This window comes from Macrobrachium nipponense, chromosome 42, assembly GCF_015104395.2.
Source record: "Macrobrachium nipponense isolate FS-2020 chromosome 42, ASM1510439v2, whole genome shotgun sequence".
NCBI lineage: Eukaryota > Metazoa > Arthropoda > Malacostraca > Decapoda > Palaemonidae > Macrobrachium > Macrobrachium nipponense.
Genome location: NC_061103.1, coordinates 17,946,870 through 17,967,648, shown reverse-complemented (window position 1 = coordinate 17,967,648; position 20,779 = coordinate 17,946,870). Strand labels below are relative to the sequence as shown.

At 41.3% G+C, this 20,779-nt stretch overlaps 1 protein-coding gene across 1 annotated transcript; it reads right to left on the bottom strand.

Annotated features, from left to right (window-relative positions):
* Nucleotides 1-507: 507 nt before the first annotated feature.
* Nucleotides 508-19,829, bottom strand: LOC135212993 (cyclin-dependent kinase inhibitor 1B-like). Its single transcript, XM_064246772.1, has 2 exons — nt 18,793-19,829; nt 508-6,049 (listed from the first exon to the last, which is right to left on the bottom strand). The coding sequence occupies exons 1-2, from the start codon at nt 19,565-19,567 to the stop codon at nt 5,955-5,957; spliced, it is 870 nt and encodes a 289-aa protein (XP_064102842.1). The 5' UTR covers nt 19,568-19,829; the 3' UTR covers nt 508-5,954.
* Nucleotides 19,830-20,779: the final 950 nt, after the last annotated feature.

Here is a 20,779-nt window from a genome sequence, read left to right as displayed (position 1 = left end):
AAATTTATATTGGTATTGGCTCTTATGTCCGTCTCATTCGCAGAGTTTATATCAATATGAAACTCTTGTATGTTTGTTCTCTACCTGTTAATCCCTAACCCTTAATAATAATTTCGTTCTCGACATTTTTTTTCTGCAACTTTTAACATAAACTATGATTCTTTTCAGAAAGTTTTACCATTTCAAGTTACTAAAGTAACTCTCAGTCTTATATTAAAAATTATTTAATCATAGCTCCAATTTTTTTAGTGCAAGGATGATGAATTATTACCCAATACACCTCAGCGTGTAATTTAATATTGTGACTTACATTTTTATGTTTATTAATGTGTTAATTAACGGGTTTTTCTATTCCGTATTTTACCTTCTGTTACTTTATCCAATGAACATCATATTCTTTGGAAGCTTTATTTTTTAACCAATGGTTTTCGTGGGCACGTTCCATTATAATTGGGGTCATCTGAGTAATAATAATAATACTGATTCCAAGGAAGTTAAAAGACAAGATCTGATTATTATTTACTTAATTCATATGTACAATAATTTTGCCATCATAATTTGGACAATACTCTTCTTATTTACAATATTCACACATATAATAATTACTACGAATTCTACTACAATTTTCAGTTATGAGATCAAAATAGAGGTTCGGGGTGGAACCCCAAACCCCCACAGAGAAACTTGGCCGATTCGTACGGGTTGTCAACTTTACTACCGACTTGACTTCCTCTTCTTATCACCACAAACACTACTGGGACGAAAATTAGAGACATAATTTGATTTCTTACACTCCAAAATACTTCTTTTAAAAAAAAAGGATACTTCAAAACAACAGAAACCAAAATTACATTTTTGACAGGTACTCTATTTCTTGAATAAATTCTAAAAGACAAAAAGTACGGGCCTCAAAAAACAGCAAGAGAAGAAAATTGGGAAAACTAATTATGGATACATAAAATATAAAGTAGTTTTTTTTACAAATCTCCTGCTAAATTTTTTTACACAATTTACAAAAATTTTTTATACAAAATAAAAATTTTACAACTGATTCACTCAATTCAAAATCAGTGAGTTCACTTTTGGTATTTCCAAGATCCGGTCCCGAGGCCCGTTTTCTTCACTCTTCAAGAAAAACGAAAATTGGGTCTAGACCAAAACCAAGCCAAATCTGAAAGTCTCTCTTTACGACCTAACATTTGGCACTAAATGGTAAATAAAAAAAACAAAGAAAAACAAGGGGGGGGGGGAATTTATATAAAAGAGACACACTGACAAACCTCCACCAACCACACTGCCACTTTCACAGATGAGTTTATCAAATTATATAATGATTCAAATGTTATTCGAACCAATTTTCCAAAGGGCCTTGGAACACTCAAGTCCTTTATCAAGACTTAGGTAAATACTGAAAGGTCCTGAAACTTGACAATAAATTTTTTACATTGTTAAATACGAAAGATATTCAACTTTAAAACAAACATAGATATGTCCCAAATCTTCAGTCAAGATTTGAAAAATGAAACAAATTTTTAAATTAACTTCAAACAACAATTTCCAAGACATCTGTGAAAATGCCCTTCAGACGACACTCGGGGCACACAAAAACAAACAGCTGTACTGAAGGTCTAGAACAACTGAGACAGACGGACAGATAGACACAGACAGTGACACAAGTTGTATGGGAAAATTCAAACTACCATCAGTATACTATGTGCATACAAAAATATATACTATACCAGTTGCTCTTACAACTGATAGCTTGACAGAAAATTTTCTAGGGTATAAAATGACCTTTTCCATCATTATTGTGGGAAATACCTCAAACCAATATGTAAAATTAAAATTTTTCTAGCTTTGATATTAAGAAAAAAAAATTCAAATCCACGATAACCTAATTTTAGATTTTTACATACATACAGATTCACCAAATCCGAAATGAGAACAAATTCTGTAGACTCACTTTAGAACCTGAGGGTAATTCTTGCTTAATCAACAAAACATAAAACAATGATTGTCTGTTTGAACAATTAATAACTGATAAACTATTAACAGAAGAGAAGCTGAAAAGAAAATTAATAAAAGAAATTGGATAAGAATTATTACATCATGTTCTTACGGTCTGCAAATTTCACAACTTTTGCCAATCTCGGTATTCCAATTTATACAGTTTGGTATACATGGAAGTGATGATGATCAAAACAATAGTTTTTAAATAGAACATGATTGTAATAACCTTTTCAATTACTACTACAACTGAAGCTTATAGACTGCGTGAATAACTATTATTCCAGGGCAAGTAGTGCTGTTCCTCGGGATGTGTTCCTCTGTTCCTTGCAACAAATTATGGATCTCATCTTCAAGTTGCTATCAACGTTGAATTCGCCTTCCACATGGGCGAACTTGAGTTCGATCAAATTCGAACTTAATCAAACCCCATCTCCGAAGGAAACAGCACTACCAACGTCTGGTTTGGGCACACTGGTTATAAATCCTGAATATAACTATTGTAGGCATGGAAGCAAGGCGGTGTATAGACAGCAGAAAAAAAAAATTATTAAGGGCTAAACAACTGGAAATCTTCAGCTCATGCATGGTACTTTTTTGCCATTTTGCAAAGATGACAATTTCACATTTTTCATGAGGACAAGCAATCCTTGGTGTCTTTCCTTTCCAAAAACAGAATCTTTTTAAAACACTTCCACTTGTCCCCTTGAATCAGCATTTAGCACACACAAGTAATGCACGGGCTGAGAACTTGACATACTCATGTACACATTCTTTCAGAATACACACACAAAACACAAAACACTCAAGTGTTGTGGCAACAACAGTGTTGCGCGTTCACTCCAACGCCTCTCCTCTTTCGCTCTCTTTCTCCATGGATTATGACACAAGTAGGTTTACATTGCAAAGCTTCATCAAATCTGCCTCCTCCTCCTCCTCCTCCCCCCAGGAGGAATGAGATTTCTCAGCAGTCAATAGCTAATAGCGTGGGTTAGGTTGGTTTCTTAATTTAATGTTATATGATAACGGGAGAGCCCACTGTAAATGTGTGACCGGCTCTCCCACCTATTGAACTACAACAGCAGGCCTTACGATCAGAGTAAAACGAGAAAAAGTTAACAGGTAAATAAAAATATTGGGTAGACATAGCAGCTAGTCACATGTAAAAGTGTTCTGAAGATCCTCCAAGATAGGTCTCCGGACTCCTTACTATGATTATTATAATGTCACACACACGTCAGTGATCATGTTTCTTAGATAGATGAAAAAGCGATGATGAGTACAAACAGAGAAAGTCAATAGCTTTGTGGAACTGAATGAACCCTACAATGACTCACCGGTCAGCAACTGGCTTCAATGAACAGACGACATCATCTGTCGTAGCGCAGCTCGGTGAGTTGAAGGTTTCAAATTCAGTTCTTTAAACAGAACATTATTATTATTATTAAATAACTATTTTCATGCTGCTTTATAAATGAGATCAATTGTTCGACAACTTTATCTTTGTATCGTGATATCAGTGGCAGGTAACAGTCAAACCAGAAACAAACGAGAGTTCCAAAATCTGGACTATATTATATAAGCTCCTTCCATTTGCTCGGAAAGTGATCTCCTTGTATAACTTGACTAATCATAACACCTAATAAATAGCACTGCAATAAATAACACTACTTTAAATAAATACTTAGATGGGGCAGGGAAACAATAATAGGTTTTTATACATGACTATTGATTAGTATTACTTAAAGGTATATGTAATGGCTGCCATGTTAAAAGTAAACCACCTCTTATCACAACTGTATACTGAAATTTCTTTTCCAAATGGCTACTGCTCAAACGATTGGGCAAAACTATGAGTTAATTATATATGAAGTCAATGACAAACACCACAGTGTAAGGGACAGTAGTCCAAGTCCACTTGCTTTGTTCAAACTGCAGAAGATTCACAAGGATCCACAAATTTTTGTTCTCCGGGAAATTCACAAAAATTGAGCTACTAAGTTCTGGACCAAGTCACCAGCGAGATCAAATTCCTTTCATAAATAATGCAAGGGAGAAAAAAATAAAATAAAAAAAGTGCTGTAGTACTTGTCACGCAGAGGTGAAGTACTTAGAATACCATAAATTAGGGCAATTATTAAAGGTGTGCTTCTATGAGCCATGAGCAACTTGACAGAAATCAGGGCTTAAAAACAACAGCAAATATTGAGCTTAGAAGCTTAACATAAAATAATAAACAGGTTACACTGAAGGGTGTGTGCTGTTTCTTATTCCCTCGTGTGAGATGAGAACCCATATATGCAAACACCTCGATTCTAAATAAATTAAAAGAATATAGTTATAAATAACTACACAAAAAAAATTTTGTACTGTTTAAATGTTTGCAGATTTACCTCTGTTTAAACATACTGAGAAATATATATAAAAAGGCCAATGTTCAGAAATGAGATCTGAATATGGTGGAGTAACAAAATGACAAGTGACACGTGTCGAACCATTAGATAAATACACTGTGCACAAAGAAGCATATCTCATCTCTCTCTCTCTCTCTCTCTCTCTCTCTCTCTCTCTCTCTCTCTCTCTCTCTCTCTCTCTCAATCACACGCACACAGCATCCGAGGTTCAATACTACAACAACAAGGCAAAATCACAAGAAGGCAGACGACTCTCGCGCTCTTGGGCTTGGAAGCTTCTTTGGGAACAATGTCAAAACACAGCAGACGCCTCTTGTGATCGCTTCCTCCTTTCGTGAGGGAATGGGCTTCAATTTCATACCCCCTTTTTTCGGGTCAGAGTACACGCTCCAAGGCATACCCAAAAACGGACAGTTACTACAAGACTTAGGCACACAGGCACACCCAAATTGTATAACACAAGAAATAATAAATACAGTTGGTATTTACAGAAAAAAAAAACAATGTTTCAAAATATGCTGAGATCATAAATGTTTGTTACGAAGGTCCAAAGGGCCGGCCACTTGAGGGTAAGGGCGAGGGTACCAGGGAGGGCCAGGTCTATGAGGGTTATTGTCAAATAAATATAATAAAAAAAATTGAAAAATCAAAAAGAACAACGGTGGATCATTTGAGACGAGGCACTCTGAAGTCGTATTCACAAAGTCAACTTCACTTTGGGCTCTAGTGTCTGTTTTTCGAGTCTGTGTTCGGCATGAGGAGCATCGTGAGCACTATTGGAGAATTTCTTTCTTCTTTTCCAGACGCCCCACTTTCATATTGGCCTTCCCTTCCCTTTTTTCCCTGCCACTCGCACTCCTTCTCTCTCTCTCTCTCTCTCGCTCTCTCTCACTCACTCTCTTTCTCTCCCATACCTGAACACTTGCACTTTCCTCTACTCCTCATCATGTACTATTACTACTACTACCCTCCTCGGCAGAAGTGGCGGGCGGCCGCGAGGACCAGACACCGAGAGGCACCGGCAGTTTCGCTTAGCTTCGTTGAGCTTGAGATCTTGAAAGCAGTGACGACTGGGGATGCAGGCAGGCAGGCAGGCAGGCAGGGAGGGAGGGGGAAGGGGAGGGAGGTGGGGGCCGGCTCATCATCAACCCCTCGCCGTCCTTCTTCAGCGACACACCGTAGTGAAGAACATCATCTCTGGTAAGACGTTCTCCCCTCGCAAGGGGAGGGAGGGAAGGACGCGCCCCTGTCATCCGCCCCACAGAATATGTTATCACAGTCTTGCTATTTCGAAAAGGAGGGTCGTCTTCCAGACTGCGAGCTTTCCACAACGCCTTCCTCCTCCTTCCAGAATCCTGGAAATGCTCCTCCCGACCCCGCGCCCGTGGCAGCAGCCGTCTTGCTTTCCATTCTGCAGATGGGGGCGGCGGCGGCAGTGTTCGCTCCCTCGCTTCTGGTGGTGGGATGGGAGCTCGTGGGGATGAGGGGGGCGTTTCCAAGGGCGGCATCGTCTGGATGGTTCCTCGCAGGGGGTTATGAAGTGGTGGTTTTGGGTCTCTTGACCAAAGCCGGAGGCTGGTCGTCGTCCCTTTTGGTGGGGGCCGCTCTCTTCTTGATTCTCATGAAAGCTGCAAAGGAAGAGAAGAAAGTTAGTTAACACGGAAATCAGATCATTAGCTATCAAATATGCACTTAATATGCTGAAGGCAAACACTACACATCTCAAGTGCTGCTGAGTCGGAAAACAAAATGAAGAGTTGATTTTAGTCATTGCTGCTGCCATCATCATTTCCATTTAAATCATTACCTCAAGGTGGGATAACAAGTCAATTAGTATATAGGCACAACTACAATTAGAATTTATCTTTTATGAAGCATCATTCCTTACAATATTTTCGGCTTTTATCAACAAGATGCGACTCTGACGTTCCGTCCCATCACCATAGAAGAATAATTATGACAACGCAGCTTCAAGGTTACCAACACCACATCATACACACACACTAATGTAACATCTGTCATAAAGCAGTATATAATTATATCCAAGGAACCTGTCACCAACATCATCACCATCAAGAACTGTCAAGCAGTATATCCTATACGATTATATTTTAGCTTATCTTTTGTTTTTGCATTAAACTGTTCCTTTTCTTGTGTGTATGGGCTGGCTACAAAGGATCATTCATTCTGCATGGACAATACCATAAGTGTCATTCCTGCAGCATAACTTAGATGAGCGATCCTTTTTAAGGAAACTTCTAAAGGAAACTGCGAGGGATATGGATCTTTTCAAGGAAAACTTCTAAGGGAAACAACGAGGGATATGGATCTTTTTAAGGAAAACTTCTAAGGGAAACTGCGAGGGATATGGATCTTTTTAAGGAAAACTTCTAAGGGAAACTGCGAGGGATATGGATCTTTTTAAGGAAAACTTCTAAGGGAAACTGCGAGGGATATGGATCTTTTTAAGGAAAACTTATTAGGATCTTTTAAAGGAAAACTTCTAGGGGAAACTGCGAGGGATACGTGTAAATCTTCGAGGGCTCTCGAGATGAACACTGGGGTCACGTAACCATAATATTCTAAAACAGGAGGTAGAATTTCGAAAAACAAAATTACGTGAGGAGAGGGTCATGACGCCATCTGCCAGACACCACACACTGACTCCAGCTGTGTGTCCGTATGTATGTGCATGGGCAACATGGACACCTTCCATATGAGGAAGGCATTAGCACCATGTCCCTCCCGAACGAGGCTCTTCAAGGAAGTCCCTTTCAGTGCAAGAGAGTCCCGAGCACTGTGGCGTCGACCGCCTTCTGTTGCCCTTCTTGTCTTCACGGTCGAGCGCTGGCCAGATTGCAAACTCGCAGGAGCAGGTGCAGTGTTCCAATGTTGCTGATGTCGTGTTATAAACCCCCCTCCCTCCCTCCCCTTCCCCCCTTAAACAACCATCTCAACGCAACCCCACTCCTTCCTTAAACCTCACCCCACCCCCCACCCCAGCCCTACCCTTACTGCTTCCTTCTCCACTACTACTACTACCACCACCACCACCAGGGTACTCTCAGCCTAGTGTTGCTCCTTCTCCCTCAGTGGTACTTGAATTATCATTTTTCTACGCAGAGATTCGAGAATTTGCTTCATTTCCTCTAGTATATTATGAAATAAACTTATTATTTTTAAACTTTCAAAAATTCTCGTTAATATAAGTCCAGTTAGCAAATGAACGGGAGAAATCACGGGAACTTTTCTCAAACGTTCTCCTCGGTAACTATCTATCTAGTAACTTACTTTATCGTCAACTGCAAATCAATCTCGGATAAACATTACACCTACGCAACAGTTATACTCACAAGCAAACCACGGCCACTTGATACTACCATGCAACGATCGAGACAAATTTAACCTGTTTTCTAGTGGAGCATCCCTACGAGGAGGGATCTCTCCCTACGAGGAAGGGGGAGCCTCTCTTCAGAGGGGTAGTACCCCTAAAAGGGAGCTAAGTCATGAAGGCGGGAGGGAGCCAGCAGTAGTACTTCTCCCAGCTCCATCTGCATAAGTGTAACTGATCCATCTCGTAGGGTGTTAGAAAACTGTCGTTAGTCTAGAGCCTGGAGGGGACTCATCATTCTAAACAATAAAAACTCGTAGCTAAGCCAGAAATGACACCTTCGAGAGGCACATTAATAAGGGTTCCAAGTTAAAACTGGAGCACGGCCATCTCGCAGCACACAATATGTAACAAGCAAAACCTTGATCTTGAGAGAGCAGGGGGAACAAAAACTGGCTCCCACTAGCCGCCAATTAGAGAGAGAGAGAGAGAGCTACGGACGGGCTCGGAGGAGGAGGTGGTGGTGAGGTGACAGGGCTACCATACCGAACCCACGAGGACCCTGCAACCCTTTCCAACGCTTGTCTCTCAGAGCACTCGGCCTCCGGCCATTGGTGTATACTCCGGGGCACGGTCGAGGGCAAAGGGCACTTCCAAGGTCATCCGAGCTACTAACCCAAAAGTCAATGTAGGGTCAAAGGTGTTCTCAGCTACCATTTTGATCGCCGCCGGCTATCAACGTCTCTGCAAGAGGATTGTGATTCCCTTGTCTGCCTCCCGTCGACGCCTGGGAAACAAACACACACACACACACATTACTTGGTCTCTCTATGATACCGAGAAGGAAATTCGTTTGACTAAAAAATCAGAACGGGTTCTGGGAATCTTCTAATTCAAAAGGTTACAAATAAAAAAAGATATATACCCTGGGGAACCCAATTTTCCTGGTTCAGAGAAAAAAATGCAGACACACCTGACCCACAAAATTGAAAATTACCTTCGGATGCTAAAAAATACGAACCTGACCCAATGCCATAACAAGAACCACATCTGGAAGGAAGAGACGAGAACGTTATGTTCACTCGTTGTGACCTATGACCTAAGATAGTGTGATTAGCCTCCCGGCCGTGATTACCCTAAACAACGCGTACTTGCTTGGGGGGGGGGGGGGGCGGAGGGAGAGGCAGTTAGGGCGTAACCCACATTCAACCGACGACAACGCAAACAGCCCATAAAAGTTCCTACCTGACGATTCAAGAAGGAGCAACGGATATTCAAAAAACTCTCTCTCTCTCTCTCTCTCTCTCTCTCTCTCTCTCTCTCTCTCTCTCTCTCTCTCTCTCCTTCAGCAATTGCATCGAATCCTAGTTCTATGCCGTTCCTTCTATACCTTACCAATCTCCTCAAGGTGTGCTCTCTCTCTCTCTCTCTCTCTCTCTCTCTCTCTCTCTCTCGGGAGCTGGGGAGAAAGAACAGGATGGGAGGGATGTGGGGTGGGATAGGAATGGAGTCGTTTAAAAGGAATACCAATCACAGACCTTAAAAGCAATACAAGAAATATAAGGAGTAGCATGTAGGTAATAAGGGGGCATCTCTCTCTCTCTCTCTCTCTCTCACAAGAGTAATGGAGAGGGAAAGACGTGATAAATGCTTGAAAATCAAGGTCATTCCCCAATATTATTCCAATTAGGAAGACGAAACAGCCGAAGGCATCGCGCAAGCCACATGCAACGTTATAAAGGCCCGGCGAGGTTAGGGGGAGGGGGTATTTTCCGGTCGATTGGGTGGGTAATGACGGGAAATCATTACACTATTTTCCGAGTCTCTAGACACCAGGGCAATCGCACCTGATTTTTGCGACTACCATCATAATCGTGGAAATATAATTACAATAATCAGCGACTGTTGCCTGCAGGGAAATCACCTTTTCCCATGGCATGAATGAGGGGTTGGAAACAAAATGCCCCGAGGGGCAGCTCGGTTGTTGTTTTAGCAAGTTGAAGATGATTTTCAACCTCCAACTTTATCACGAATGCGGTTACAAATGTTGAAGTCAATATACCAGCAAGAAATCTGTTGCTAAGGCTAGGAAATATTCTCGACATTTCTAGAATGACTGCAAGCCATATACCTTGCACGAAATGGGTATATAACATTCTCGACGATTCTAGAATATCTACAATATATCTGTTGCTAAGGGTGGGTAATAGCCTAGACATCCCTACAATCACTGCAAACAACATACTATGTTGCTACCACTTGGTAATACTCTCTACTACATCTTTAGACTTACGACAAGCAACATCATGGGAGTCATTCGCGCCAACCTTTTTAAGCAGTTAGGATAATTGGACATGCTTCAAGAGACTTCCAAAATCGCAACCACTTAAGTGGCGTGTTTGGCATGGTGTTGGCGTCCAACCTCGGTGATCGCGAGTTCGATTCTCGGCCATTCCCATTGAGGAGTGAGGGATGTGTATTTCTGGTGATAGAAGTTCTCTCTCGACGTGGTTCGGAAGTCACGTAAAGCCGTTGGTCCCGTTGCTGAACAACCACTGGTTCCATGCAAAGTAAAAACACCATACAAACAAACAAACATAAACGTGACGAGAGCCAGAGAGAGCCTGGGCATCCGGAGAGCAACTTCAGAGCTCTTTAGGTTCCCAAGAATGGAAATCTGAGCGATTAAAGGTACGAAACCTGCGTGTATTGTGGTTAGAACCTCGAGGCAGCCTTCAGGCTCCTGACGTGGCCTCGAGCAATAGAGCCCCTGAGGAACATCCTCCTGAACCTTTGTAACTATGCCCCGTCGTCAGTGCCCGCAGACAAAAGCTAATATTTCAGCCTTTCCTTGTTCGTTACACAATGACTTCCGACAAGACCCAAGGCATTTTTTCTGAGATTTTCTTAGCATTTTACGAAGTTACTTTGTAATGGTCTCTAAACCACAAGAGAGAGAGAGGAGAGAGAGAGAGCAAAAAAAAAAAAAAGAAAAGAGAGAGAGAAGAGAGAGAGAGAGAGAGAGAGGAGAGAGAAAGGAGAGAGATAGAGAGAGGAAAGAGGGAGAGAGCGAGGAGAGAGAGAGAGAGAGAAAGAAGAGAGAGAGAGAGAGAGAGAGAGAGAGAAGAGAGGGGGGGGTTATGCATGTTATAGAAGTTGTGCTCAGGGCCCAACTTCCTCAATGATGAGATGAAATTCTGTGGCTAGGGGTTTTAAGGCATATATATATATATATATATATATATCTATATATATATATATATATATATATATATATATATATATATATATAAGTGTGTGTGTGTGTATACACATGTATATAGAAAATCATTTATAACATTCATCATAAGTAATATCTTGAATACAAACCATAGAAACATTAATATATCTTGAAAAAGAAGCCATTAGAAAAACGACCTAGAAAAGGTTTTAAAAAAGCGAGAATCAAAGAACCAAGCGGCAAAATCCTGAACTAAAACTCACACTTGTGAATACTCGCATGATGCTGGGCTACGCATCCCTCTGCATACGGTTCACATAGCACTATCGAGTAGTATCTCGAGTCCACTGTAGGATGAATGAATCTCTCCCTTCCGCCCCCAAAACACCGCACATAAAAGGGATAGGTCTAGGCCAGCCGCCACCACTTACGTTCACCACATTAAGCCAGCGAGTGAGAGAGAGATACAGTTTTTTAAGGGGAGTCTCCTACTCTACAGTTTTTTTAAGGGGAGTCTCCTACTCTATCTGACCCTTAGCAACAACTAACCCCTTTTTCCTTTTTTCCCCCTTTTAGTTGGGTCAGAAAAGAAGCCTAAACAGAGAGGGAGAGAAGTTTTTTTTTCTGCATTGCGAAGAATTTACGAACCTCGCTTTCTTTATGCATCTCAAGCCTTGCGTGGAATTTTAAGAGTCGCCCTTCAAGTACTAACCTTGGAGTGCGAGTAAATGGGAGAGACGGTAAGGAGTGTAAGAGGGCGACTGGATCATCCTTTTCTGAATGTCTTTTCTGGGCACAGAGACTAAAATTTCGTTTGTCGTTCTGCTTTTGTCAACTATAGGACTGATCAAGCCACACAACCAACCAACTCCTCTTTATGCTTCTCTCCCAGGAAGACTCTTCGTTTGGTCATATAGCTTTACATAATATTTTACCTACAATATGACAACAATAAAGGTACTACACACTAAGAAGATCACTTCAAAAGAAATACATGGAAAACGCGTCTAGGCTCAACCGAGAAATCCTTTGTAGGTAGAAAGCAATTTCCCCTTTCGCGGGCGGCTCACAGCCTATCACGAATTGCTTCCTGTGCTTTAACCTAAAAGCCATAACGGCGGGGACTTTCCCTTAGGTCTGACAATGGCTTAATGTGAGGGCTGGTTCGACTTCGAATGGGTTTCAGTCATTGAGCCTAGTTACGAGCCCCAGCCTCCCCTCGTCCTCTTCTTTCGTATATATTTCTTTCATGCCTCTTCATTCACTCGTCATACCTGGGCGCGAGTGAATGCCAAGGATGAGTGAATGGGGTGGCATACAAATCGACTGACTTCATGTTTTTCCACACTCTCACAAGCCAGGCGTCGGAATGTCATTGTTAAAGTAGACATATATACTCCCCAACCCCGCCAAATCCACCCCCCTTTACTTCCTTACACATTTACACACAAACGCACAAAAGAAATGGTAGTAGTTAAAAGATCATAAGAGGCAGAGGTTGCAGATATACAGCGCCCCCCCCCCCCTCCATAAATGCAGTCCAACCATTGCGATGTTATACCAGTATATACCCCTTCCGTGTAGCTAGTGGATTTCAAAAGTAATGGTCAATAAAAACTGCCAATTGACATTTATAAATGGAATCTGCCGACTACTTATTTACGGTTCAGTACAATAACAACTGCTACTTTCCCCTTCCCCCTTTATTTTATAACCAATAACTGTTCAAATAATGTTTACCTTCCTTCCTTTAAAAGCTTCTGTATACAAGATAAAAAAAATTATATTTAAGTGTTTCCACGTAGGCTACGAAAATATACCCATCGTAAATTTTCTTAGTAGCATTTACCACTGTACTATACAGTAAAATGAAATGTAGGATACCTGGGTTACCCACAAAATTCAAGGGAAAAAAAACATGTCCTTATCGAAATGATGCGCATTCTTCTAAGCCTACATCCAGTACCGTACATAAAACGCATCATTTTACCTATATGGTATCCTGATAAAATGCCCAACTTCAACTATCTCGTTATGGTCATACCAGCCATAAAGGATAAGAGCTTTTTACCTCACCTCCCCCTTCCCCTTCCACTTCCCACAATGACATAAAGCTCTTACGTCGAAAGTCTCTGAATTGATACCAGATAGACGAGACCGAGGTATACGTGAATTCTCGCTTTCTGAGACTGTCTTGGTATTTCATTCTCTCTCTCTCTCTTTTTTAAATCTTTTTCTGGACTACATTCTAAGTGATGACACCGTCACAAAGGATAATACTTCAAGAATATGGGAACCATTATCACATATGAATACGGTTAGATTAGGGCAGCTTACACAAATATCCCTCCTTTCTGTTCGTTTTGCCTCGAGAGAAAAAGGAAGGAAAAAAAAAGGACTTTCTCATTGAAGGGGATATTTCAAGATGTTCTAAAGTATCAATAATTCAACCGATATATGTATGTAGGGAGAGCATAAAATTTATCTCTCTCTCTCTCTCTCTCTCTCTCTCTCTATATATATATATATATATATATATATATATATATATATATATATAATAACGAGAGATGGGGATGTTAAAATTTGTATGCACTATACTCTGGAGAACTGATGAGAAACATTTACTATTAAAAAAATTTATATAAAGTTCATTGGAGATTAACGTCAGCAACGTGCTTATATCAATCTGTTCGAGAGAGAGAGAGAGAGAGAGAGAGAGAGAGAGAGAGAGAGAGGCATGCCCAAGCTAACGTCTTATTGCTTCGCTCCGACCAAACGTTGTTTTTGCATATCATTAAATCATTACAAAGATGACCTAATAGCGAATGCTAACCTAAACAGAATGGCCTACGATTACTATGCACATAAAGCGTAATGTGACCATGTCATGATTGGTAGTACGGTAGTAAGTAGTAGTAGTAGTAGGCCTTTACACGGGCTGCCCGCCCTGTCCCTCCCACCCCACACCGTTTCCCCATACTTCCCGCCTAAAAATACACGCGCGTCAGGTTCCCGCGCAAACGTTTTCCCGCTCAGAACCAAAAGAGCAGCCACACTATACGTAGTAACCACGTTCTAAGTTATCGAAGTTAGGGACTCCATGACCCCCACCATGCTTATGAAAGTAAACAGGGATTCGCGTTGTAGCATTCCCTCTTAAGTGGCCGCACTGCACATGCTCTAGTAACTTTCCGGCTAATAAGACAAGACGAAAACAAACAGACATAGGCTTAATTCAGCGAGCCAGCTACACGCGTTGATAGTACTACTACTACTACTACGTGCGTAGTAGAGATAAGCCTTATCGGGAACCCGGCTACGTTCCACAACCAGTTGAGGGCTAGGCTCCCGATAACAGACACAGTTGAATGACAGCTAATGATAACACGTGATAACAGACGACGCCAGGAGGCGTTGGTCTAAGAATTAAATTTGATATCAAGTTTTTCCTAACCCAGGGGTGGGGGGGGGGGAGGAGACATGATCGAACACGCCCACCGCCTAATTGAAGACGGCTATTATTTTCTTTAACAAATCTTAAGAACGATATTAATGAACAAGTAGGTATTTTGTACATTTCACCAAGAAATATCATTTATGCATAGGCCTATGTCGCCAAGCTGATATCAAAGTTACTGAATCGAATATAGAATCTAGGCCAATTATTGGGACCTATGAGGTCATTCAGCGCTCAAGAGGTTTGAAAGGTGTAATAGAAAGTAAACATCGCAGTTGCACTATGAATCAGTTGCTGTTATTATTAATGCGTTATGAGGATACATTAAGCTGGCAATAACATCCCAATTCCTTTCAAAACAAATTCTCTCTCTCTCTCTCTCTCTCTCTCTCTCTCTCTCACACACACTTCGTGTCACTAGACAGCCAGATAGGCGTACAGGATCCTGAACTTCCCCAACCCAAGTCGTGACCTACCATAAAAAAAATTACATTGCGGTACTTAATCATACTTTATTTATCGATTTCCCTTCAAGCCGCATCAAGAGAAAAAAGAAAAGTTGCTACAAAGGATGCGGTCAGTAGGTGTAGGTTTATCAGCGTTTTATTAAAAAGTTTATTTTATTTTATTAGAAATATTATCATAAGGCCGTTCGATTTAATTACACACACACATAGCCTATATAGTGTAGCAAAGCCACCCAGTCCAGATATAAAATACTACACGGTTTTACGGTCTAATTGAAATACTGGTCTTCGGCGGCAGTGTTAAGCCTAACTCTGTCGTCAAGCCAGATTGCAAGTTCTCTTTCTCTGCCTCCCCGCCGCCGGACAGCAACACCCAATAAACTTGCAGAAGAAAAAAAAGTGAGGAGAGAGAGAGAGAGGAAGCGCACAGATTTTAGGCCTTAGTCGAAAGTAGTCATCACTCAACACAGACAAGACCTTGTCTTGCCATGAAAGAAAGAAGGAACTGGCGAGTAGTAGTACCCGTCCAAGCGTCTCTCTAAAAAGGTCATATCTCAACATACATGGGAGCAAGGGAGGAGGGAACTTTCATATAAACCACAAAAAGGACAATCGTTCTAAACGCAGCATTCCCATCGTCAATTCAGCATTGTTCATTTTCATTTCCATCATGCAACCAAAGAGTAAACCTGGCTACTTTTTTTCCCCCCACAAAATACAGGCAGCAGCAAAGGCAAAATTTATTTCAACTTGAAAGAAACCATGCACTTCAGATTCGTCGAGTTGACGACTAGGAAACCTTGGGCAATTGTCCGTATATCATAACCTCCTAACACCACAGATGACAGGCAAGGCATAAACTCCCGTCGGTGGCCTATGCATAGAGTTCATTCACACCTGAGTTTAGCTCATCTCGTATGCCATTTCAACAACAGAATACTACCAAGGCTATATTCGCTAAATTAACTTGCATAAACTATCATCACAGGGAAACATACAAAGTATATGCACATTAACCATTATTATATTAGCAGGAAATGGAAAACAAGAAGGAAATCATTAAAACCAAACCGATAACCAGACATCTTTCGCGTAGAAGTGGGCAACACAACCAACCAACTCGTCGTCCACTGACTTACAACTTCGACTTGATGCGTCAGAAACGGCGGAATTGAAAATTATAATAGAACTATAATGGTAGAAACTGCAATTCACAATGAAGAAAAACTACTAAAAAAAACTATTATCTTGGGGAAAAAACTAATAGCTAAGAAAATCAAAGTGGCAATTGACAAAGCTTGGCTTCAATACAGGGATTCGTCGGTCTCGGACGCCGACGAGTGGCAAGAGACCAGCACTAGAGTAAACGTAGTATATATATTTTGCTGCAAATTATGTTCGCGGGAGAGTATCTCCAACGATATTGTTTTGAAAACAACACGACGTCTCATTACAATGGGAAATCTCCTCAATGAACGTCTGCATTTAATTCAGCGTCGTAACTTCTAAATACAGATGCTGTTGGCCGAAGGTAGCGAATAAAAAGCCACCAAAGTTTGCTTGGCGACGCACGTTTCAACCCGTTCGTTCCAAAGCATAAATTGCGACATGGCCAGCCAAATCCTTTCACATCTCACGTTATAATTTCAAGCAGAATTCGTACGTCTAATGAATTCCGTACCGAATGTATAATGAGGCTATCAATGCCCCGTGAAGGCGTATTAACGGGGTTTTGACTTACTGATGGGGTAGCTTGGTTGGGTAACAATCAAGGCTATCGTACTCCTGCCAGTTGAACAACGAACGCACGCACACACACCAACACATGTATACCCAATGCATCACATGACCCTCGCCGATACACATGATGCATATTGAAGGTTACTCCGTATAGTAGAACATAACGGTTATCATAACATATACGAGATAGCGCAAGTTGGGTTTCAAAACGAAACATGTACGTAGGTGTTTCTGGGATATGAAACTTATTTTTTTAACAATCTCTCTCTCTCTCTCTCTAATCAATTAGTAAAGAAAAAAAAATTGTATTTCCTGGCGCTGTAGTACTAGTCCGAACCTTAATGTGCGATCGACCAAAACTGGGAAAGGTTCTTCAGAATGGGGAGGGGACAGGGATTTAATTCTGGAGGTGCAGCGCTCGATATATGTGGGGGAGTGGCAGCTCCCCGGCCGCCAAACCCTGGAGGAAATCCATACTGGTCGATAAGACGGCCTAATGGAAAGCATTTTCCCCCTTCCCCCCCCCCCCCTCACCATTTGGGTAATTGTTGTTTCGATCCATAAACGTACATTTTTTTATTCTTTATATCTGTATTCTCTCGGGCTGTGGAAATTGATTAGGTATTCATGTATGACCAATAATATGTAACTTTAGTTGCGTAGTACCCTGTTCAATTTATTTTCGTAACGCCCATCAAAATAATCGACAACCTCATGCTCACTTGAAGAAAGTCTTTTCCATTTGAAGTCTCCGGGAAGAAAGATATAGGCTAGACTAGACGTTTTACTTGAAGCAATAGACTGTCAATCTCATCAGACTACAAGTCTACAACAGCAGGCAAGTCTACTTGGAAGCCTGAATCATGAATCTTCTCCCCTCCTCCCCTAACATTACTTTACCTCGATTTACACGAGCTAAAGAACCTTGAATTATACATCCTCAACAGTATATATATCTCTTGGAAATAACATAAGAGGAAAAACTATATGTCAAAAGCATTAAAAAACAAAAATCTGAAAACGAAAACTGACATCAGCTGCACCGTCCAACACACACGTCCACACGGCGGTTCCCGCAACAGAGCTCAGGGTTGCAGCTGGTGTTCTGACGCGTGTTGCAGGGGCGGCCATCAACTCGTGTGTTTATTGGTCAGTTCCGCTTGCAACACGTGCGCCCATTGGTCAGTTCCTGTGCCATGTGACCATCACGTACTGACGTCACGTGGGTGGTAACTGATGCACTTCATCCTGATAAAGCCTGTTTGGCAAACCGTCTATGCAGCAGCCTGTGTTTATACAAATGCGTAAACAAAATACAAGCTCCCACAAAAATAACAGCCCCGCATGCATATGGATAAAGTAAACACGCGCGCTTCCTTCTATAATATAAATATAATATAAATACACGTACGTACGTACGTGTGTGTGTGTAACATATATAATTGTATATATTAAATACATGAACTATTGTTCACGTTGAGAGCATTATGATTACATTTAGGGATATATTTTGGCAATCTCATGTATATATAATAATATAATTTATAATAAATATACATAGTATAATATAGCATATAATATAAAGTATATAATATATATATATATATATATATATATATATATATATATATATATATATATATATATACACACACAAAGATAAATGGGTGTGTGATACAAACTTTGGATTCCGTATGGCTACCATAATTTACTCTGCGATATGAACATTTCAAATTCAGCTTTTCTGACTTACTAATTACCAAATAAAGTTTCACCTTTGGACTCTATAACTTCTCATACATTCATCAGGCATATAATAAAACCAGGAAGAGTGGAAAATAAGCTTTTGGCGATGTAATACAATACTTTTAGGTTTTAGTGGCAAAGCTTAATTTATCCCATAATAAAATACTGCACAACACTAAAACCTTTAAATTTAATAAATTGTTTAATAATTGACACTGATCTGAGAGTGGAAGTGTTTTTCTATTACTTACAATGACATACGGGAAGGTTGAGTGACACGTCAAACGTTTTCTATAAGACAAACGTTTTACCGACCTTTCCAGCATAAAGGTAAACGTTTTCTCCCTCAGGCAATCTTATAACAAGAACCAAGATTATATAAACAAATACATTATGGTGTTTCTTACCAGTAACTTTGGGTTGCGAAGACGTGGCACCAGGTGATGCGGACGACGAAGGGGAAGTCTTGGCCGATTTCGATCTGCTATTTCTAACGGAGCTAAGAGTTCTCTTGACGCCTCTGGTATTATTACACTTATTAGATTTAACCACTACGATTTCACTACTGGATTGGCTGTCTGAGCTACAACTAGGTTGATTGTGAGTTGAGGTTTTGGTGAAGGTGGGTTTTTCAGAGGTTTGGGTTGTTGGAGAGGAGGAGGAGGTTACTGTATTTTTGGGTGTTGCAGGTGATGTTTTTATTGTTGGGGTTGAACACTCAGGTACACTAGACACACTGGGTGACGACACACTAGTGTTGTTAGAGGAGGAGGAGGAAGAAGAGGAGATGGTTGTGACTGAGGTGCTGGTGGTGGCTGTGATTGCTTTCGTGCTCAAGTAATCGAGTCTTGGCATTTCGTAGGCTTGAGGAACCCCTTCCTTCACGGGCTCCCAATGGAAACGTCCCTCCAGGGGCCTGTCAGTCTCGAAATCATAGTTCCACTTCTGCCGGTCGCACTGAGCGATCTTGGCGAGCTCGTCTTGGACGAATTTGAGGTTCTCCTCGTGGTCTATGGGTCCAAATAGATTTCTCCGGACCTGAGCCTCTTGAGCCGAGTGGTCCTGACTTGGTGTCGGGCTCGGGACGAGGTGTCGTCTTAGCTCCGACATTCTGCAGCCCAAAAACATCGGCAGCGCCACCCTTGTGCTCATGGCTATGTCTTCGATACACAACTCCCGCATCGAAGTTGGTGATCCCGATTTTTTGTGATGTTTTTCACGGCCAAGACAATTATCCGACAACGAAGCACCCACAACAAAGAAACCACAATCACACACATTCACTGTATAGCTCCTCGTTTTCGTACTCTCCTCGAAGCACAAAAATTGCACGTAATCGTCGACGCGGCCAAGTACTGTACATTAGCGTTACCCGCAAGCTCCCATACCGACCCCTCTCCTCTCGGCCGCGCTCGCACAACTGAGCTTCTCTCGCTGACGCTGACTCTTACTAAGTTCTCTCTCTCTCTCTCTCTCTCTCTCTCTCTCTCTCTCTCTCTCTCTCTCTCTCTCTCTCTCTCTCTCTCTCTTTTTCTCTCTCTCTCCCATGATCCGACGGCTCCTGTGGCATCACCCGGACCACAGCTCTCACGGCTGCCAACCGTTCCGATTTCAGGTAGCCCTACCAAAGACCACTATCATGCTCCAGAATTCGTCATGAAAACCATCGCAAACCTAACACTATAAGCCTTCATTCTTGCACACTTTTAGGCACATTCCATTCAGGAATCTGTCAACAAAAATTTTATGCAAATTTCTGTGAATCCTGCTTCACGGTGAATCTATAAACGCGTGACGTCATGTTCCTTCGGCCAATGAGCACAAGCGGAGCTATCATAAGAGAGCTTGACCAGCCAATCGCAGACCAAATTTCCTTCACTATGCCCCTCCCACTAACTTATGCAGTAAGCAGGGAGGAGCGTGCTTGCCCTCATCAAGGTGTGAAATTTCATGTAATGCATTGAAGTGTTGCACCTTTGTCATTAGTAGCGACTTTCACATAGGGTAGGTGCAAACATAGTAAATTGAATATACATATCGCCCCCTAATACTTTACTTAACTGTATGGAAACATTTATGTAGATGCATTTGTAAATGTAAGTTGAAGATTATATTTCTTTATATTTCTTTAAGTAACGTAAGCTAGCTATGAGAATCCGTTTCCCTTTTTTCGGCAACAGAATTCGACACGTCTACGATAATTCACAGAATTCAAGACCGAATTTGTCAGGGCGCCACCTATTGCACATACCTTGAACCCTAGAGCGTTATTTCGCCTCGCGTCCTACAGAGGGCACCACACTACCGCACGTCACTGTCAAGTGCGGCGTCTCTACGGGCTTATAATTCAGTGGGTTATTTTCATTCGCCACGCTCATAAACTTTGTAATACTT

Bases quoted from the DNA above. Each gene is read 5' to 3' on its own strand.
- LOC135212993 (XM_064246772.1), bottom strand. From the start codon at position 19,567: ATGCGGGAGTTGTGTATCGAAGACATAGCCATGAGCACAAGGGTGGCG. The intron at 6,050-18,792 runs GTAAGAAACACC...CTTCCTTTGCAG, and splicing joins TTCGCAACCCAAAGTTACTG to CTTTCATGAGAATCAAGAAG.